Source organism: Myotis davidii, unplaced genomic scaffold (assembly GCF_000327345.1).
Source record: "Myotis davidii unplaced genomic scaffold, ASM32734v1 scaffold198, whole genome shotgun sequence".
Lineage (NCBI taxonomy): Eukaryota > Metazoa > Chordata > Mammalia > Chiroptera > Vespertilionidae > Myotis > Myotis davidii.
In genome coordinates this window covers 1,412,392-1,433,993 of record NW_006291485.1, presented here as the reverse complement: position 1 = coordinate 1,433,993, position 21,602 = coordinate 1,412,392, and the positions used below count along the sequence as shown (strand labels likewise).

The following is a 21,602-nucleotide window of genomic DNA, read 5'->3' as shown; positions in this document are numbered from 1 at the left end:
TCATTAAAACAGGCTCCGTGGGATCCCGCCCCCGGGAGAACACGCGGGGGATGCCCAGGTGTGTGCTTGCAAGGAAAACAACCCCAGAGCGACGCCTCCACTTCTAACATTACAGGCGGTGTGTGCACAGCTCACAGCACGGGAGGCCCCCACCTCTGGGCTCAGGCACTTGGCCACAAGGGCAGAAAAATGACCCACCTCATTCTTGGGACCTGAGTCATGGAATTCCACAGCAGGCCTGGCTCCCCATCCCCCGGCCATGACTGGAGCTTGACCCTGGGACTGCAGAGTGGTTGCAGCATTTTTGTGCTTTGTCAATTTCGTATCCCTTTGTTGGGCCCTCCCATGATCATTTCTGCAGAATCCAGGGCAGGGGGCAGGATTCTTGGGGCTGGGTTCATTTGGGAGAACCATTGAGCCCCCTCGCTCTGCCCCTGACCCAGGCCTGTCAGAGGGTAGAGCAGGGAGCTCCCGGGTGGAGTTGGGAGGTAAGTCAGTAGAGAGAGAATGTTCCCCTGCCCTCTGCCGGGTTGCTACGCGCCCCTTCTTGCACAATGGTCTTCATCGTGGCTTCTTCCCTCCAGCCGGGCCTCCATAGTTCTGGGAGTCACCCCAGGGGGTGGGGGCATTGTTTCAGCTGAGCCTCCTCAGTTCCTCCCCTTGGCAGCACTGGGTAGCCCAGACAGTCTGTCCTTAGGAAGATGCAGCTGTTTCCACTTTTGTTTAAGTTGGGATCCATTGTTATTTGCTGTTACCCATTTCAGAGCTGCCAGAAAAACAGCACAGGGTGAGGCCCCCAGGGAGTACACCAAGGGTAAGAGATGGAGGGTGGGGGCTTCACCCCATTCCTGACTTCCTCCCAGATACATATGCGATAAGAACTGGTGGGGACAAGCCTGTGGGCCCAGCTGCCCTGTGGGGAAAGTGCACCCCAGGCTCTGGGCGGGGGGGGTGCCTTTGATGTTTCACAGCGTTTGCCAAAGGGACCCCATTTTACAGATGGAATTCATGGGGTCTTGGGGCAGTCTCAGGCTTCAGAGAGGCTCCCCTGTGGCGGCTGAAGTCCCTCAGTAAGGAAGGTGAGTTGCCCACTGGCCAGAGGCCTTTCCAGGGTGGCAACCAGTTCCAGGAAGGACTCAATCCCCAGTGTGGGTCATGCAGAAGGCGGCCAGTCAATGATTCTCTCTCTTCGTTGATGTTTCTACCTCTCTCCCCTCTCTCTTCCTCTCTGAAATCAATTTAAAAATTTTATATAAAAAAGAAACCCTGCCAAAACCGGTTTGGCTCAGTGGATAGAGCGTCGGCCTGCGGACTGAAGGGTCCCAGGTTCGATTCCGGTCAAGGGCATGTACCTGGGTTGCGGGCACATCCCCAGTGGGGGATGTACAGGAGGCGGCTGATCAATGTTTCTCTCTCATCGATGTTTCTGACTATCTCTCTCCCTTCCTCTCTGTAAAAAATCAATAAAATATATTAAAAAAAAAAAAAGAAACCCTGTCCCCATTAGCAGTCACTCCCCATTATCATTAACAATCATTAACCCACGCGCTGTCTGTGGATTTGCCTGTGTATGGTAAATGAGAACATGGGCCCCTCCCCCTTCACTGATAGTGAAGGCTATCAGTCAGCGGACTGTGAGACCTTGTGTTATAGGCACCGCTCACAGAAGACCAGAGTGGTCTTATCCAACAGCACCTTGAGACAGGAGAGAGCTGTCCCACCCTGGTTCTTGTCTTCTCATATAAATGAATTTAAATGAGAGACCCTGATTGTGTTGTGATAAAACCAATGTATTAAGGTAATCAAATTTATTAAAGAAGCAAGGCAGCCCTAACTGGTTTGGCTCAGTGAATAGAGCAGCGGTTCTCAACCTGTGGGTCACGACCCCTTTGGCGGTCGAACGACCCTTTCACAGGGGTCGCCTAAGACCATCCTGCATATCAGATATTTACAATTCATAACAGTAGCAACATTACAGTTATGAAGTAGCAACGAAAATAATTTTATGGTTGGGTCACAACATGAGGAACTGTATTTGAAGGGTCCCAGGTTCGATTCTGGTCAAGGACATGTACGTTGGTTTCCAGCACATCCCCAGTAGGGGGTGTGCAGGAGGCAGCTGAAGGATGTTTCTCTCTCATCAATGTTTCTAACTCTCTATCCGTCTCCCTTCCTCTCTGTAAAAAATCAATAAATTTTTTTTTTTTTTTTAAAAAGCAAGGCAAGCAAATCTATCACCCGGCATAACATGCACAAATGGGCTCTCAACTAATCTGAAGAGCAAGTTGGTTGGGGGTTTGAGGCATTATATATCCTCTTGTCTATAGGTTTAAAAACTGCTCTGCTGAGCCTGGCTGGTGTGGCTCAGTTGGTTGAGCACTGTCCTATGCACCAAAAGGTGGTTCAAATCCCAATAGTAAGTCACCCGGGTTGTTGTGGGTTGAGAACCGCTGGCTAGGGCGTTAAAAAACAAAACTGCCCTTTTTCCTTTTCTCTTCCTCAAACAGCTGATTCCTTTGTTTAGTGGGTGAGAAAGACTTCCTCATCTCTCCCCCTTTCCTGCATTCTCTCGTTGGGGAGGCTTTTAACCATTTCTCTCCTGTCCTTGGCTGGGGAAGATAATGGCTTGTTATTTGCAAGCTGGCTGCAGATTGCCCACACTGTTTGGCCTTGTTTTAACTTTCTTGTCTCAGTTTCCCTATTCCTCTTGCCATGGAATTTTCCCAGCTTTTCACTGCCCTGTAACACTTGTGAGCCTGGCCAGCTCCTCAATCAAGAACACATTGTTTTGGTCTCACACAGCCGTTTACACATTCCCCTCCTCCTGCCTGTCCTGTTTTTCTCTGTTTTCTGTCCTCTATAAAAACCTTGTATTTGGAAAGTCTGGGTGTCATGCAAAACAATAGCACCAGGGCCCCACCCCACCCCACCCCTGTTCAGCCAGGCCTCAGGCCAGATGGGGCTTCGTGGTTCAACTTCACCGGTAGCAGCCTAGAAGTCCTAATAAACCTATGTTTTTCACAGCTAGTCTTCTGGGTTATTTCTTTGGAATCCGAAAACAATATGCTGAAGTTTTCTGGGACATCACACTTTGTATAACAGCTTGTTCTGGACATCTATACATATAAAACACAAATATGCAAATAGACGGAACAGCAAAACAACCAAACAACTGGTCGCTATGACATGCAATGACCACCAGGGGACGCGCATGGAACATGGCGAGCGTCAGCAGTGGCAGGATGGTGGAGCAGGTGAGTGGGGGCGCCAGACCAAGGTGGGGCGCCAGTCACTGTCATGGGGCGAGCCTCTAGTAGATACTGAAAATTCTTTGCTCCTGTGCGCCATGGTCACGCCCGGCACTCACATCTACGCCAGCACCAGCCCCAATTACCCCTCAGGGCTTCTCCACCTCCCCCTGCTCCTGAGGGGCAATAAGGACCAGCAGCTGCCTCTCACACCCACTGCCAGCAACGGCCCCGTTCGCACCTGCTGCCGGCACTGGGGCCGCCACTTGCACCCACTGCTGGAGTGTGGCACTGGTCCCAACTGCTCAGTACCAGTCAGCGGGTGCGAGCAGTGGCTGCCAGCCCCTATCACCCCTGAAGGCTTCTCCATCTCCCCCTGCTCCTGAGGGGTGACTGGGGCAGCAGCCGCTGCTCACACCCACTGCTGGCTCCGGCCCCAATGGCTCCGCGCCCATCAGCAGGTGCAAGCAGGGCTGGCACCACCCAACAGCATGTGGGAGCAGAGGCAGCAGGAGCGGGGTTGCCAGCAGAGAGAGGACTGGGCTACGCAGCAAGAGGAGCTGGGTGGGGGAGTAGAGAATGGGCCAAGACCCGCCCCTGTGCTGACCACAGCTTTGCAGCCCACAGTTCCTTTTAAGGTGCACAAATTCATGCACTGGGCCCCTAGCTTTACATAAATGGAATTACACACTCTGTGGCCTCTTGTATCTGGCTTCTCTCATTGAGTGTCATGCTTTCAAATGTCATTCATGTTGTAGCGAGTGTTAGAGCTTCGCTCCTTTTCATGGCTGAGCAACATTCCAGCGTGTGGATGGACCACTTTCTTTATCCATTCATCCCTTGATATAAATTTGGGTTGTTTTCACCTGTTGGCTTTGTAATGCTGTACACGTTTTTGTGTGGGCATGTTTTCACTTCCCCTAATGTTAAGGGCAGAAATAGAATAGGAGGAACGCACAAGGCCAAAATGGTGAGGGATGACAAATTTATTCGATCACCCGCACACCAGGTGGCTGAGCCCCAAATGGCTCCAGCATTCTGTGACAGGAATCAGCGGTTTTTAAAGGACTTTTGGCTGGCTTTTTCTGGGCGGAGAATTCTCTGTGCAGGCCCAGAGGGGAGAGATAATGGAATGTGGTCTCAGCAAAAAGGAATGTCCATAGTGAAATGGCCTAAAGGTCAGTTCCCAGGGGATGGGTATCAATTCAATTATTTGATCAGACCTCACAGGGACTAGCTATAATTATAAATTATAAGAAAAATTAATCATGCTCTGTTAACTGTGATTGTTCTGATTAGAGAAAGCACATTCTACCTGGCTGAGAACTATATGCCCTGAGAAATAGAAATTAACCTAGGAATGCAGTCAGGCCCGTTCTCCTTTCCCAAGAACTGCCTGTCATCATGGAAAGATTAACAGCCTTGTTGCTGAAACAATGTGGCCCAGGAGGCACCTGCTCTTTGCCCGCCCTTTGGACCCCAGCCCGCATGGCCTGTAACCTAGTAACCATTACACCTTGCCTTCTTCCCCATAGATATAAGTAGCTGGCTTCTGGGAAGGAGCAGAGCAGATTTTTGTGGATGACCTGCTGCTCTCACAGATAGCTGCCATTTTTGGAATAAATGCTCATGTATGATTCAACCCCGACTCTGTTTAACTGGCTCAAGTAGAGACAGGCAGCTCAGACCCAGTGTATGTCCCGTTTCACTTGTGAGACTCGGAGTAAAAATGCTGGGTCACGTGGTGACTGTTTGAGGAGCTGCCCCATTTTACATGCCCACCCATGAGTGTGTGGGTGGGGCCTGGTCTCTGGGCCTCAGGCTGTACGAGGTGGCACAGCATGGGGAGGGGTGTGAAGGGGCAGGTTGCTATTCTGCGTCCTGGTGCTGAGGCCACTTGATCGGTGGCAGGACTCTGAGTCGCCGGCACTGTGGTGTGGCTCTGCCAGCCTCTCTGCTGTCCAGAGGCCTCCCTGCCCTTGTGAGCCCTTTTTCCTATTAAAACCCACCTTGACCTTCTCACTCTCCAACTTTGTCCCCCGTTCCCCTTTGCATCTAGCCACATCCCCAATGCCTTTCCTCCTGCAAACCTGCCCCATCCAGGCATTCAGTTCACCTGTTCCTTGGATCTGTTTGCCTCATGGTCATGAACAACACCCACTTAGCTAACCTCTGCCCAATCCTCAAGGCCTGTTCAGACTCATTGCTTGGTGGCTTTGATGGCTGCTCCCTATTCCTCCTCCAGACACCTTTTCACCTGGTTCCAGAACACCTGGCCACCTCTCGCTGCCCTTATTCTATGAACTTACATAATATTAGTATCAGGCACTGAGTCATTAGCAGGTCACCCTAGGAAGTGGGTGCTGCTTGTGGCAGGGGGGAGGGAGGCAATGAGGCACAGAGAGGTTAAATAATGTGTGCCGTGGGTCACATAGCCAAGATTGGAGCCCATGCAGCCGGTCCAGGGTCTGTCACACTTCTGCCTTCTACAGCTCCCTTTCTTCCTCCTGCCCTCTGGTCTGGATCTACTCAGTGAACTCATTCAGGCTCCCAACTCCAACCTCCACCCTGTGCCCATTGTGCCCACGTGTCTGTCTCCACTTGAACCTCACCTTGAATTCCAGACTCAGATCCTCCCCATTTCCTCAATGTCTCCCCTTGGGGTCTCACCAGAGCCCCCTAAGCTCTGCACAGCGAAGAGTCCTTCCCTATCTGCCCACTGAGTCTTTCCATCCCAGTCAGGGCAGCTCTGTTTTTCCCCATCTCCACGTCCTGTCCTGCAAATCCTGTGGGGACACCTAGATCCGGACCACTGCTCCCCACTCTCCGGTTAGGACATCCTCCCCAGCCCCTTCCCTGGTCTCCCTGAATATAAAACCCAAATGTTTCAATTCAATCAACAAGGCCTCCCAGATTTGACCACTCTACCCTCTGACCTCCTCTCCTACCCTGCCTCCACAGGCCTCCTGCTGCCAACCAGGCAAGATGCAACTGCAGAGCCTTGGTACAGACTGTACCCTGGGCCCGATAACGCCCTCCTCAGACAGCCACACCCGCCTCCTGCTCTTCCTTTGGGCCTTTGCTGGAACTGCTCCTCCACTTTCCTAACCTCCTGTCTGATACTGCAAACCTCCCACTTCCCATAGCCTGCTTGCTCTTCTTACAAAGCATTGTCACCTTCTCACATTATTGTCTGATATGTTCACCGTGTCTATCCTGTCTCTTCTTGGAACCTAAAAGGGTGCTTGCCCTGTGGTTGTTCAGTAAATATCTGAATAAATGTGTCACTGAATGAGAAGTTACTGATGCCTCCAGAGTGACAGGGGCTGGGCTGGGTGAGCCTCCTGTACCTCTCAGGGAGAGGTCCAGGCAGACAGGGCTGGAGCTCAGGGGTCAGGAAGGGGAGAGGACAGAGGTGGGAGACTGTCATACGCAGGAGGACCGATGCCAACCTCCTCCCAGACATGGTTGTCCCTTTGGATTCTCAACTAACCCGCTCTCTCTCTTTTTTTTAAGTTTATGATTTTTTTAGAGAGAGAGGAAGGGCGGATAGAGAGAAACATTGATTTATTGTTCCACTTATTTATGTATTCATTGATTTTTTTTTTTTTTGCTAAATATGGTTGTCTTTATTTTGTTCCTTGCCTAGCCCTATCTAAACAAAATAAAACTACAGGACTGAAATTAACAACCCATTAAAATTAGCAGTAAGTTATGAAAATCATAAAGCTTTTTTAGAAGTAATTATGGGTAGTTAAATTATTTAAAGTATACAAAGTTCAAAGAGCCAGGGGTAAGGAGGTCTCCAAGAAGGCTTCCTGGGGTAAGGGAGAGGCAAGGCCAGAGAAAACTTGGGAATTTGAAGGACAAAGGGAACACATGACATCAAAATGCAGGAATTTCACTTAAAATAACATTTCTGAAAATATTGATAAGAGCACAAATAGCACCTGCACAGTGGGACTGTGAGGAAAGAGAATATTCATTGATTCTTGTATGTGCCCTGACCAGGGATCAAACCCCCAATCTTGGCTTATCTGAAAGACACTCTAACCAACTGATCTGCCCAGCCAGGGTCAGCCAACGCTCTTAAATGGGGACAGTTCGTTATTTCCATTGTACAGATGGGAAAACTGAGGCTGGGACCATTAGATTGCACATGGCCCAGAACCAACTGAGAGGACCCCCTACAGTTGAACGCACAGACAGTTATGGGGCGACTGCTACGCAGCCGCCCCGGGTCCTGAGAGGAGAGCAGGCCCCTGGCTCGGTCTGGGCCTCAGTTTCCCCAGCCTCCGTCTCCTCACTTCAACTACTTGGGATTCTAAACTGCCGCCCCGAGACGGGTGTTGAGGGGAAACTAGAACTCTAGAGCAGCAGCCAAAGCCACGCGAGAGCTCCCAAAGCCACGCGAGAGCTTCCAAAGCGCGAGTGGGCGGTGCCATTCTCCTCAGGCACAGCCAGCAGCCGCTCGGGCTGCCCTTGGCACTGCCTGTCCCAGAGGTCGTTGCATTCAGGCGTTCGCTGGCGACAGCCCTAAACGGAGATTGGGCCTGAATGGGGCTTCGCAGCAGCTCAGTCGGCTCGGGTCCTGGCGGCGGGCACAGGCGCAGTGAGTGTGAGCGGCGGTCGGCATGGATGACGAGGAGGAGACGTACCGGCTGTGGAAGATTCGCAAGACCATTATGCAGGTGAGAGCGCGCGGGGCTTGGCGAGCGCAGAGGGCGGGCCTCGGGGCCCAGTCGTGAGTCCGAGCGGGGCAGGGAGGCGGAAGCGGGAGGCTGGGGTCTCTCTACCCGGATGTTAGCTGCCTCTCGTGTCGCGGTGTTGTCCACGTAGAGTGCCGAAACCTTAGAGAACTTTTAAAAGGGTTTATTTGAGCCCTGGCCGGGCGGTGCGTTGTCGTCCTGTACACCAAAAGGCTGCGGGTTCTAGTCCTGGTCAGGGCTAGGTTGAACTCGGTCCGGCGCTCGCTCGCGCTCTCTTCCCTCCGTCCTCTCTCCCTCCCCCACCCTCCCATCTCCAATCCCTCCCTCCCTCCTCCCCCATACCCTTGGCCCAGCTGGTGTGGTCCAGTGATTGAGCCTTAACCGATGAACCAGGAGATCACGGTTGGATTCCCAGTCAGGGCACATGCCCAGGTTTCGGCTGGATCCCCCTTGCGGGGCAGCAGCTGATGGATGTGTCTTTCTCATCAATGCTTCTTTTTTCCTCCGTCTCTTTTTATAAAAATCAATAAAAGCCATAAATAATAAAAAGTTTATTTGAAGCAAAAATAACGACTTGCTGGGAAGCAAGATCTCAAATACCCTGGAGAATAACGGTTTTGCAGTTTCTTTTTTTATTCATTAAGGTATTACATATGCGTCCTTATCCCCCCATTGCCCCCCACCCCCCTGCAGTTTCTTTTATGCACTTGGAATGAAGGAAGGAATGTAAGGACGATTACAGGAAGGCGGGGGGAAGCCAGCAGGGACTGGATCACAGGGAGTTGACTGTAGTTGAAGGTGGTCCCGCGTATCTCAAAGGTGTGTTGTCCTGGGCTCACAAGAACAAGGGACAGGGCTCGCTTAAGACAAAAGTAACCCTTTTACTAAACAAGTTCTAGGTCTGGAACGTGACTGCCCGCCATGACCTGCCCAGTTAGGGATTTATGATCAGGTTACCTTAGGTTACTTTCCATGGAACCCCTTTTTTTGTCTACAGTCTCTTGGTTATTTCCTGGAAGGCTTCCACACTACCCCAGTGCATAAGACAGAATCACAGGATTACGGGACTGCAAGGAACCAGGGCCAGCTGTCTACCTGCCACCATCCAGTGCAGACCTCTCTCTCTGACCTCTCTGTCTGGTGGCTACTTCAGTGCTGTACCCACCAACTTTGTTACTCGGGCTGGAGAGAAGCAGCAAGCTGGCTGAGCATCACTACACGCCACGTGCTTTAAGCCGCCCCATGGGAGGGGGCCACTGTGATCCCCAGAAGCCCACCTCTGCCTTTGCACTCCCCTTGTAGGAATCCTGCCGGGTTTAAGGGTTTGAGGCTGGGCAGCCAAACCCAGCCCCTTCACTCGTTTGCAAAGCTACCCCAAAGATAGGGACTGAAACAGCTGTGCTACAGGCCGGCAGTGTTGTGGTCCTGAGAGAAAACCAGGCTGTGGGGACTTCACAGAGGAAAGAGAGTGCAGGAGGCCTCAGGCAGGCCAGGCTGAGTAGCAGCTCGGACCTCCCTTTCTTTACATTTTTAAAAATATTTTTATTGATTTCAGAGAGGAAGGGAGAGGGATAGAGAGAAACATCAATGATGAGAGAATCATTGATTGCCTGCTTCCTGAACCACCACTACTGGGGGGATCGAGCTGGCAACCCGGGCATGTGCCCTTGGCCGGAATCGAACCTGGGACCCTTCAGTCCGTAGGCCGATGCTCTATCCACTGAGCAAAACCAGCTAGGGCCCCTTTCTTTACTTGGATCTTCTTCCTGTCAGCCCACTAAAGAGCCCCAATTTCCGAGATGAGTCCTAGAACTCTTGGCCCTCAAACTTTTGTCTGGTTTTCAACTAAGGTCTGTCCAGGCAGCCTAGCAGTGCCCCTCCCACCTAACTGTCTTTTTCTGCCCCAGACTCCAGGGCCTCAACTCGAGGCTCAAATGGCTCCAACCCAAGTTCCAGTTCTGCAGCTGCTTCCCAATCCCAGCCTCTCACGGCCTCAGTTTTCAGGATAAAATGACAGCACCCATGGCAGCTGATTAACTGGATTGACACAATGGCTGTCTTGTGGTGTGCCCCGTATTTGTCTCTGCCTGCTTCGTCCCTCTTTTCTGGGTTCTACACACACCTGCCACACTGAGCCCCCGACTCCCTGTGTTGTCCTCACAGTGGCCTCGCTCGGCCCAAGCTCTTGCTGCCATTCCTCCCTCCTCTCCCTTGGGGTCACCTGGCTCTTTCCACAGCTGTGCCATGACCGAGGCTACCTGGTGACTCAGGATGAGCTGGACCAGACACTAGAGGAGTTCAAGGCCCAGTTTGGGGACAAGCCAAGTGAAGGGCGGCCACGGCGCACGGACCTCACAGTGCTGGTGGCCCACAATGATGACCCCACTGACCAGATGTTTGTCTTTTTCCCAGGTGAGTGTCTTGCTGGTGCCTGAGGGGGTCACTGAGAGCCATTTGATGGCCTGTTTAGGCTCCAGCTTATAACATTGACACAGAGGAGAGAGTTCCCCCTCATCTTATGTGCTGTGGGTGACGCCATTGATCTCTGACCCTTCTGAGTACCTTTTCCAGTTTCCTTCTTGGTCCCCTTCCCCATTCTCTATTCCTTGGCTGTTTTCTCTGACCACGATTATCATAGGCCTTCCAGGAGAGCCCCCATCTCCTGACCTCAGACCCACTGTTTCCTCCTCTGTCCACCACCAGCCCAGCTTCCACTCTCGACGCCTGTGTTCCCTGCAGCTCCTTCCTGCACCGTTGCAGAGTTATTGCCTCATATTGCCTATCCCCCGCCTCACCACACCCTTTCCTCCTCACTCTGCCTCCTCAGTGTCCAGTCATTGTCCCTGGAGACTACACTCAGGTGCCTCCTCTTTCACGATCCCCACTGAGCCCTGGGTTGAGCGAAGAGCCCACTGAGGGGTGTCTTGGGATCCCTGTGTTCCTCTCTTTTAGCACCTAACCCATTGAGGCAGCCTCGCTCTCAGGCCTGCAAAAGTTGGGGGACCAGGCTGTGTTCAGCACCTCGGTATCAACTACATGCTTAGAATGAAGGGGGTGGGCAGAAAACATTTGCAGAGCAGAACCTGGTGACACTTTTTAAGATAAACGTCCCTGTGTATGAATATGATTCCTTAATGCCTAATCACAGGCCTCCCACAGAGCCATCTCCAGACCTGTCGGGGATTAGCTTCTCCCTGGAGTAGGAGTTCTCCCTGCATTTCCTGGTGTTCGGTGACATGGAGGTGTCACTGCTCCTCTGGGACATGCTTCAGGACAGGGCTTAAGTTTCTGCCTGTATTGGTTTGCTGAGGCCGCCATAACAAAGCACTACAGACGAGTCCTAAAACAACTGACATTTATGGTCTCCAGCTCTGGGGGCTGGAAGTCCAAGATCAAGTTGTCTGCTGGGTTGGTTCCCCCTGATGTTTCTGTCCTTAGCATGTTAGACGGTGGCTCTCTCCTCCCTGTGTCCTCACAGGGTCCCTAATGTCTGTCTCAATCTCTTAGAAGGACACCAGTCAGATTGGATCAGGGTTCACATGACCTCATGTTACCTTAATTATTTCTTGGAAGGTCCCTTTACCAAACACAGTCGTTATTAGTTACCTCCTGAGGTACTGGGGATTAGGACTCAAACCTGGGGATTTGGGAGGACTCAGCCCAGGATACTGGTCATCGGTGGAGTGATTTGCACTATAGAAGACAGAGCCTCACATGAATCCTGGTGACCAGAGCCCTGTGGCTGAAGCTCGTAGGGTCCAGTGTTTCTCTGGTGACAAAGCCCCAGGCCCCTAATGCTACTGAAAAAGTAACGACTTCTACCGCTGGGGATGGGCAGTCTGTCTCCATGGCAGATCAGCCAACCTCATCTCACCTCAACACCCAGCCATGCACTTTGTGGGCTCCCAGATTAAACAAGCCACTTAGCTTGGGGGTTCTCAAACCTTGGAACCAGTGAGGCACCCAACTAAACCCAGATTTCAGACCCCACTTGAGACAGGGACCTTTGAAGTCCAGGGGCATAGGGACCTTTCAGCTGCTTGGTGACCTGGAGGCAGCCAGCTCCCTGTTCTACAAACTGAAAAACTGAGGCCTCAGAGAGGTGCCACACATGCCTGGGAACGGGTCAGTAAGGCCCTGGCATTGTGAACCCGCATGCACTCTGTCCACAGAGGAGCCCAAAGTGGGGATCAAGACCATCAAGGTGTACTGCCAGCGCATGCAGGAGGAAAACATCACCCGAGCCCTTATCGTGGTGCAGCAGGGCATGACACCCTCCGCCAAGCAGGTGTGTGTCCCCACAGCAAAGAGCCTGACCACTTCCCTTCCTATTCTGTCCCGAGCCTCACTTTCCTATGGCACCTAAGAGGCCCTCCGCTATCTTCACCCAGTGCACCCTTGGCAGCACTTGCCTCTGGCCCCACGTTCTAATGTGGGAGCTCAGGGTCTGAGGAGGAGCTGCTGTCCTTTGTGGGCAGCATGGGGCATCCCCAGAGCAGGCCCAGCATCCCCCGTGTGTGGTTGGAGAGGCCTAAGTGGGATGGGAGGAGCAGTGAGCACCCTCTTCCCTGTGCCTGTGGTCCTTGCCCAGAGTCCTTGCCATCTTGGTCCTCTCTTGGGGAGGGGCCTCCATGCCAGCTCAGGGACCAACCTCTTGGACTCATTTCCTGACACCAGGCTGAGGTCTGGAGATGTGCCAGGGGCCAAGGCAGTGGGGAGAAACCCATGCCTGCTATGGGAATGCCTAGCTTATGATGCCTGGCTTCTTGTTGAGGTACAAGATCAAACCCATTCAGCTTTCCCACCTGCCATGGCCTCTGAGGAAGAAACGAGCCAGGTCTCCAGTCCTGTGTGTGGCGGGGGGGCGGGGATGGAGGGGGCACAGCCATATATGAGGATCTCTCTTCCAGTCCCTGGTCGACATGGCCCCCAAGTACATCCTGGAACAGTTTCTGCAGCAGGAGCTGCTCATCAACATCACGGAGCACGAGGTGGGGCCTAGGGAAGGTGGGGGGCGTTGTGTGGTAGGGAGTGGGGAGATGGTAAAGAAAGTAGAACCAGGCTCTCAAAGTGTGGCCCCCAGGTCCAGAGCAGCAGCAGCAGCAGCAGCAGCAGCATTGCCTGAGCCTTGCTGAGAATGTGGGTTCCCAGTCCACACTGCTGACCCAGGGGTTGGGGATCCCAGGTTGTGTCCCAAGGTCCCTCTGCATGACAGTTGTGGGTGGGGTGTAGACTAGCTGAGGACACTGTACCCCTCCCCCGTGTGGGAGTGTGGGGCACAGCGGGGTCCTGGCCCTCTGGGGACACAGGTTCTGTTCTCTTGGCAGCTGGTCCCAGAGCATGTCGTCATGACCAAGGAGGAGGTGACGGAGCTGCTGGCCAGATAGTATCCTTTCTGGACCTCCCATCCTCTCCCCTCCCCAATCCTCTGGGCTTCTCCATCCCTCCCAGTCAGCCCTGCGTGGCTTTTTCCTGACCGAGCTTCCCAGTAAACTCCGAGAAAACCAGCTGCCCAGGATCCAGGCTGGAGACCCCGTGGCACGCTACTTTGGGATAAAGCGAGGGCAGGTGAGAGACCACCCTGGCAGGAGAGCCCTACCCCCAGCCTTTTTCCTCTTGGGCAGGAGCCTCAGCACCCACCTCCCTCCCCCAGCTTTTTGAAGAATCAGGGCTACCCCCAAGTCTCTTCTCCTGGTTGGGGTCCTGGTGCCACCTGCCCTGCTGCTGCCCCCACCAGTCCCACACACACCTGGGTCCCTGGGGAGGCCCTGCCCAGCCCTGCTCTCGCTCTGATGCAGGTAGTGAAGATCATCCGGCCCAGCGAAACTGCAGGCAGATACATCACCTACCGGCTGGTACAGTAGCCATCTTACCACCTAGCAGGTGAGAAAGATGCCACCCCAGCTGGGGGGTGGGGGACTGTATACACTGGTGGTGCAGGAAGGACCCAAGTCTTTGCCCGAGTGGGCCCCATCTGTTACCCACCCCACTAATGTTCTGACCCGGAGCCCTGAGCTCAGCCCCTTCTTTCCAGACCTGCTTTCCTCTTCGTTGTCCTAACCTTCTCCTTCCAGGTTCCACCAGAGCCTGTCACTATCCACTTCCTGTGGGGCCCAGGAGTGGCATCTGCCCCCTGGGTATGTCCAACCCACGAGATACTCTAATCACGTGATGGCCTTTTCTTCTCTCCTCCAGCCCCTGGGAGACAGACAAATGAACTGTAACCACCTTACCCAGGCATTTGGCCTGCTGGCCGTCTGCCCTGCTGTGATCTGCTCAACCCTGGAAACCTACCTGCTGCTTCTCTGGAACCCGGGCAGGCTGTGTGCTTGCCCTCCTGGGCTGAGGGCCCTTGTGGTCTCACATGGACACTGAGCCCCACCTGGGATCCTGTGCAAATGGTTCCTCAAGAGGACAGGATGCTGAGCGGAGCCCAGTGAGCCAGCCAGCAACGAAGATAGTCCTAGGTTCTTGCCTGTCCCCCGAGGCACTCCAAGCTGGCTCCCCACAAATGGGACCTGGGTCCAAGTCTCCGGGTAAGCCCCCACTTCCAGCTTCCCTCCTCCATGCTCCTCACAGTGGCCCTATCCCTGACCCCTTGAGGACTCTGAGGTCAGCAGGCGGGGAGATTAAAATACCTCTGGATTTGAGTTGGTATTGAAGCTGGGTGTTTTTAAATTAAAGGTGTTTTGAGTAAACAGTTTGACTTGTCTGAAAAACAAGGTGGGAGGATAGGTTTGTTGTGGCTTCAAGACAGTCTCTGTGACCCCTCCCTCCTCCCCACCTGCAAACTGCCACAGCCATACCTGGCTTTCTGTCCACTGTTCACAATGCAAAGGTGCATCTGTCCTCTCCCTTCACCCAAAAGGCAGGACTAATGTCTGGTGCTCACTTGCAGCTATGCTCCCTTATGCTTTTCTAGAAGTTTGGGGTCCAACGAGCCTCTCCTCCACCTAGAGTGTCTGGTTCCAGAAGACACAGTCTACCCCAAGTTAAAGGAAATCATGTATATTCTTTAATACCTTTATTGAGACATAATCACCATACAATTCACCCATGTACAGTATATAGTTTAGTGATTTTTAGTGTGTTCCCAGCTGTGCACACATTACCACCAGTTCTGGAACATTACATCATCCCCAAAAGCAACCCCAACTCCAACAACCACCCCCTGTTCCCCACTTCACTTCCACTGTCACTTTGGTTGGCTATATAGGTTACCTTTTTATTTTAAATGGAATTTATTGGGGTGACAATGGTACCCCCCTTGGCCTGGCACCACCTGTCACCTCCACCATCCCGCCGCGATCCCACTCTTTTCGGGGCCCATCGGGGCCAGCAGCACCTCCACTGCCGCCTGCTGCCAGCATCTCTTCACCCACACCCGCTGTGTTTGGCACCGCCCCCTGGTGGTCAGCGCACATCATAGTGAGGTGATGAACTCCCGGTGGAGCAATTTGCATATTAGGCTTTTATTATAAAAGACTAGAGGCCCGGTGAATGAAATTGGTGTAAGGGGTCGGAGCCGTCCCTCAGCCCTGAATGTGTATTCAGGTCTTTGCCTTTAGTTTAGTTGGCTTGTTTGTGTTTTTATTATCCTCTCACAGTCTGGGACCCCTCTGGGGATGTCGGGCCTAAACTGGCAGTTGGACTTCCCTCACAATCCGGGATGCTGCATGCACCAGTGACCATACTTTTTTTAAAAAAATATGTTTTATTGATTTTTTTTTTTTTACAGGGAGGAAGGGAGAGGGATAGAGAGGTAGAAACATCAATGAGCGAGAAACATCGATCGGCTGCCTCCTGCACCCCCCCACTGGGGATGTGCCTGCAACCAAGGTACATGCCCTTGACCGGAATTGAACCTGGAACCTTTCAGTCCGCAGGCCAACGCTCTATCCACTGAGCCAAACCGGTTAGGACAACCATACTTTTCATATTTTAATGTCAAATGTCTGTACTTGTTTCTTCAATATATTTTTACTAGAGCCCGAATGCACGAAATGTGTGCACAGGCAGGGTCTCTAGGCCTGGCCGGCGCTCAGGGCCAATCTGTGGGGCAACCAGTGGGCGGGGGGGGGGGCCCCACTAGCACCCGCCTTGGCTGGTGGCCCTGGCTGGCCCCACCCCCTGATCTCTGCTGCTGGTCGCCTCCCTGGGGGAGAGGAGGGGAAGGGCAAACACTCAGTGCAGGAGCTGCCCCCTGGTGGTCAGTTCACATGGTGACCAGTCATTCAACTGTTCAGTGGTTCTATTATATAGGATTGGGCCATTTAGCTCTGCCCTCCCTGAATCAATTCGTTTGCCTAGTCTGCTCTCTTTTGCAAAATACATGTGTGTTCCTGAGGCTTTACGTAAGGACCATGTATGGCTGCTTTGGTGACCGCTTGTTATGCTTAAAGTAAAACAAATGCTCTGAGATCCATTTGTGCAGTGTCCTGAAGAAAAGGCTTATTGAAGCTGAGGTCAGGCTTAGTGTGTACACTAATTCATTTTCTAGTTACTTTATGGTAGCACTGAGTATACCAATAAATTAATTGTTAATTGTTTTATTTATTGACTTTAGAGAAAGGAGGGGAGAGAGAGAAACATCAATTTGTTGTTCCACTTATTGGTGCATTAATTGGTTGCTTGTGTGTACCCTGACCAGAGATCGAACCCGCAACCTTGGTATTGGGATGACTATCTAACCAACTGAGCTACCTGGCCAAGGCCTTAATAATTTTTGAAAACTAGGAAGCAAATTGGGAATTTTTATTTCCTAGTGGCTGAAAAACTAGGACTTGAAGTGTAACAGTAAGCCAGAAACTAGGCAATAAGCCATTGGCTATGATGTTACAAATCATCTTGTTTCCCATTTGGGATTTTTTGGACAAGAAAATACAGTGTTGCCCTGGCCAGTGTGGCTCAGTTGGTTGGAACATTGTCCTGTATACCGATCATACAATTTAAAAAGTGGTTTCAATGCATATCAGAGTATTTATTTAATCAAGTAGCATTTTGCTTGCCTAAATTTAAGGATCCAAGTTGAGATCTTGTGCAGAATCCATTAACCGAATCTTGGTGTCTTCTTGATTTCATTGTCAGGTTTCTTTGTGGGTTTTTTTGGCGGGGCGTGTTAATACTTTTCTCAGCACTATTAATTTATTTTGCTCTTAAATTTTTTCTTTTTTTTTTAAAATATATTTTATTGAGTTTTTACAGAGAGGAAAGGAGAGAGATAGAGAGTTAGAAACATTTATTTTGCTCTTAAATTTTTTCAATCTTTATGTCTAAAATCAGTTGGCTTGGCCCTGGCCAGTGTGTCTCAGTTGGGCGTCGTCCCGTGCACCAGGAGGTTGCCCATTCGATTCCCAGTCTGGGTACATACCCACATTTTGGGTTCAATCCCCAGTAGGGCACTTGCAGGAGGCAAACAATATATATATGCATTTGTCCTTATTTTTGTTGCTGCTGTTTTTTTTTTAAAATATATTTTATTGATTTTTCACAGAGTGGAAAGGAGAGGGATAGAGAGCCAGAAACATCGATGATAGAGAAACACCGATCAGCTGCCTCCTGCACTCCCCCTACTGGGGATGTACCCGCAACCAAGGTACATGTCCTTGACTGGAATCGAACCTGGGACCCTTCAGTCCAATGCTCTATCCACTAAGCCAAACCGGTTAGGGCTAATGTTTTGTTTTTTTTCTTTCTCTCCCCCACCCTCTAAAATCAATTTGAAAATAAAAAATAAAATTGGTTGGTTTATAGAAGCCTTCTATTTCATTATGTTCTTGATTTGTCAGTTCTTAATTTGTAGGATAGCTCAATAATATTGAGCTAATATTGCCACCTTGCTGTAAGTGCTGAGTTCACTACTCATTTTATTTGCCAAGGATACATGCCCGCATGTATTCTTGATTGATAAATTGCAGAAGATTTTGGAACAAAAAAACCATCCTCATCAGCAGTCACCTCCATTCTCCAGAACCTGACAACCTTGGACCCACTTTTTGTCTGGATTTGCCTGTTCTGGACATTTCACATAAAAGGAATCACACTGTATAGTCTTTTGTGTCTGGCTTCTCTCACTGAGCATCATATTTTCAAAGTTCATTCACGTAGCGAGTGTCAGTGCTTCACTCCTTTTCATGACTGAGTAATATTCCAGTGTGTGGATTGACCACGTGGTGTTTGTTCATTAACTGTTGTACACTTGGGTAGTGTCCACCTTTTGACCATGCTGGTGTGAACAGGTTTTGTGCAGACATGTGTTCAGTACCCTGGAAGTGCACCTACAAGGGGAATTGCAGGGTTATATGGAAACTCTGGATAATCTTTCCAGAAACTGCCAGATTGTTTTCCAAAGTGGCTGCCCCGTTTTGCATTCCCATGAGCCCCATACAGAGATTCCAGCTTCACATCTGTGTGTCCATCCCAGTGTGGGTGAGCGAGGCCGAGTCTTTTTGTGGTTAGGAGTCATTTTCCCCAATGACTGATGTATCTTTCACATCCTCATGGCTGTTTTGCATATTATCGTTGGATAAATGTTTATTCTTTGCCTTTAGTTTAGTTGGGTTGTTTGTGTTTTTATTATTGAGGTGTAAGAGTTCTTTATTCTAGATACAAGCCCCTTAATAGATACATAATTTGCAAAAATTACCTCAATTTGTTTATTTCTTAAATTCCCAGTTCTAGGTATATTTACATAGGCCTTAAATCAGTGGTTCTCAACCTTCTGGCCCTTTAAATACAGTTCCTCATGTTGTGACCCAACCATTAAATTCTTTTCGTTGCTATTTCATAACTGTAATGTTGCTACTGTTATGAATCATAATGTAAATATCTGATATGCAGGATGGTCTTAGATGACTCCTGGGAAAGGGTCGTTTGACCGCCAAAGGGGTCGCGACCCACAGGTTGAGAACCGCTGCCTTAAATCCTGGGGTTTGCTTTTGGGCACCCTGTGATCCAGGATGTCATTCCTTTCTCTCCCCCCACACAGTGATCTCAGCACCGTGGAGTGTGTGGTGTCTGGCAGATCCTCCCTGGGTTGCCTCTTCCATGTAGACTCAGATGGTTTGTTTCAGGATTCTTCCAATGCTCAATTTAGGTTTTAAAAAGCAGTGTTTTGTAGTGTGTCTAATGGTAAAACAAGTCTCCTTTTCCTCCAAATATCCACATTCCAAAATGAGCCAGGCACAGAGCACTGTGATTCCACTCACAGGAAGTCCTTAGAGGAGTCAGACTTAGAGACAGAAAGTAGATGGTGGGAGCCAGGGGCTGGGGGAGAGGGAAAGTGGTTTAGTGTTTAATGGGACTGAGCTCCAGTTTGGGAAGATGAAAAAGTTCTAAGATGGATGGTGGTGATGGCTGCACCATGTGAATGTGCTAATGTTATTGAGCTGTGCACTTAAAAATGGTTAATATGGTAAATTTTATGTATATTTTGCCACACACAAAACGTCTTGGTTATTCCTTAGTATTTAACTCTTTGAATGAATAGAATTGGCTCACGAGTGTCTGTGGAAAGTCCTTTGCTGTGGTTGGTGTGCTCTCTCTGAAGCTGTTGTTGTCCCTTTGTGAAGTGTCCCAGGCTCCCTTGGTTAGGTTTCTAGCTGCAGCGGCATGGGCATTATTGTCACCTGTGGGGGCACTGTGGTCTCTGTGCCCTCCTCCCAGCAGCACCTGGCTCCCCTTTATTTCTTAGAGACCTCGTTCTGCCTATGCCACCAAGCACAGCCTGTCCCAAGTCCTGAGATGGGCTCAGGGTGGCTCCCTGCTCTGTGACACCCGCCGTGGGATTCCTTGGGGACAGGTGGGATGAGGTCAAGACCTGGCACTTTCATAGTTCTCCGCCACCAGGACATGAAATTGGCCCACCCTGTGAAGGTGCCTCTAACAAGTTGGAGGCCGGTGTTTGCAGACCCATTAGGTGCCAGAGATGCTTTTGCATCTAAGAATGGGGTGCTTTACGTGACATTTGCTTTCTGACTAATGCCGATAGTGAAAAGCTGCTGTCTAGCTGAACTCTTGACTATTAGTTTCAGCTGTTAATTCTTCTGTCCTTTAAAAAATGTAGATAAAAAAAAAAGATCAAAATGTACATGTCTTTTGTGTAAAGGGCCAGATAATAAGTGTTTTCAGAGTTCAATGACCCACCTCTCTAGGGCGCAAGTGGCGTACAGGGTGGCATGTCACCAAGAGTGTGTGGCTATGTGCCAACTAATCTTTGCCCCAAAACGGTACCGGGCTACAGTGTGCTGGCGTGTGGTCTCCTTTTCTGGCTTTCTTAGGAAGTTTCTGCAGAGACGAGGCCTGCTGTTGCAGTGCCCTGACTGACTCATCACGACCACTTCTTAGCTATGCCTGGGGTGTGCTGTGGTTTTGGGTGTCTGTTTTGTATCAGGAGGGGAAGCCCTTGCTCCCTGGCTGCTTTTGTTACAACTGGGTGTGGATTCTGCCTAATTCTCCTGCACTGAATTAAAAGTTGGGGCTCTTCCACACACTCTGACTCCATAGCCCAATGGTACCAATGTCAGGCTATTGGGCTGTGGAGTTGGTGTGTGGTGACTGTCAACAAATGTAGTTTCTCAAAAACTCAGTTGGGGTGGAAGCTGAATAGCGAATGTCCTGCCTCTTCTTAGTAAATGCCTGTCAAAATCATTCAGAAGCTCTAAGTTATAGAATTTTGTTATTTGTAAACCACAGAAGATGGAACATATTTAGAATTTTTCATCCCAGGATTTTAAAGTGACTTTTCAATGTATTGACAGGTATTTTCATAACTTCTTGTGGAGAGATTATAAAAATAAAAATAATTACTTAATGAGAAAAGCTTAAAGCAAAATTACTGTTAACGGCATACATGTACATTTTGTATGTTAACATTAAGTTCTTCATTTGTACACCGCAAACCACTGAAATTTAAACAAGAGAGCCAGGGGTGTGTTTTTGCCTCCAGTGGAGTAGGGAGAAGCATTTTAAGAGATTTCCAGACAAAAGGGAAATGCCACCTGAAGAGTTTTAGGTTTTGTTTCTGGTAAAAATGGTAGGGCAGACTAGTCAACTGATCAGAGACAAACTAAAGGGAAGGACCAAGTTCTGTTGTTTAATACATTTTAACCCTTTGGAAAATCTTGTTTGACCTCAGTGATATTTATGCAGAAACTCAAATAAAGCTTATATATCTGTTAATATATATTGAAAATTTGGGGCTCTTCTCTGCTGGGCTGCCCTCCAGTATAAACCTGGCTATGGGGAGGTAATATGCATTGGGGGGAGTCCTGACCTGTCCCCCCTCTGCTGTCCCAGATGGTGGCCACCACCCTCCTGAGGCTCTTCAATCTAAACAAACTAAGTGAAATGTGTAAGAGCTCCGCAGGTTAGTCGGGCCTGATTCCAGGTGCTGAGAACGCATGGGAAATGCAGCCAGCCCTGCTGGGTGCTCAGTTGGTTAAAGCATCCCAATGTGCCAAGGTTTCGAGTTCGATGCCTGGTCAGGGCACATACAAGAATCAACCAGTGAGTGCAGAAGTGGAACAACAAATCCATGTTCTCTCCATCTCTCCAATCAAATTTTGTTAACCCTCACCTGAGGATATTTTTTCCATTGATTGTTCAGAGAGAGTGAGACAGGGAGAGAGATCAACTGGTCGCCTCC

General features: G+C 50.3%; 1 protein-coding gene across 3 annotated transcripts; it reads left to right on the top strand.

Moving 5' to 3' along the window:
* Positions 1 to 7,719: 7,719 nt before the first annotated feature.
* Positions 7,720 to 14,655, top strand: POLR2E (polymerase (RNA) II (DNA directed) polypeptide E, 25kDa). 3 transcript variants are annotated; one of them, XM_006764795.2, is made up of 8 exons: positions 7,725 to 7,939; positions 10,195 to 10,369; positions 12,130 to 12,245; positions 12,868 to 12,948; positions 13,285 to 13,343; positions 13,447 to 13,525; positions 13,756 to 13,840; positions 14,153 to 14,255. In XM_006764795.2, exons 1-7 carry the CDS (start codon positions 7,883 to 7,885, stop codon positions 13,819 to 13,821), a joined length of 633 nt encoding a protein of 210 aa, XP_006764858.1. In that variant the 5' UTR covers positions 7,725 to 7,882; the 3' UTR covers positions 13,822 to 13,840; positions 14,153 to 14,255. The 3 variants fall into 3 exon arrangements, with proteins under 3 accessions (XP_015420114.1, XP_015420113.1, XP_006764858.1); XM_015564627.1 differs by lacking the exon at positions 13,756 to 13,840 and having other exon boundaries at positions 7,722 to 7,939; positions 14,153 to 14,655; XM_015564628.1 differs by lacking the exons at positions 12,868 to 12,948; positions 13,756 to 13,840 and having other exon boundaries at positions 7,720 to 7,939; positions 14,153 to 14,655.
* Positions 14,656 to 21,602: the final 6,947 nt, after the last annotated feature.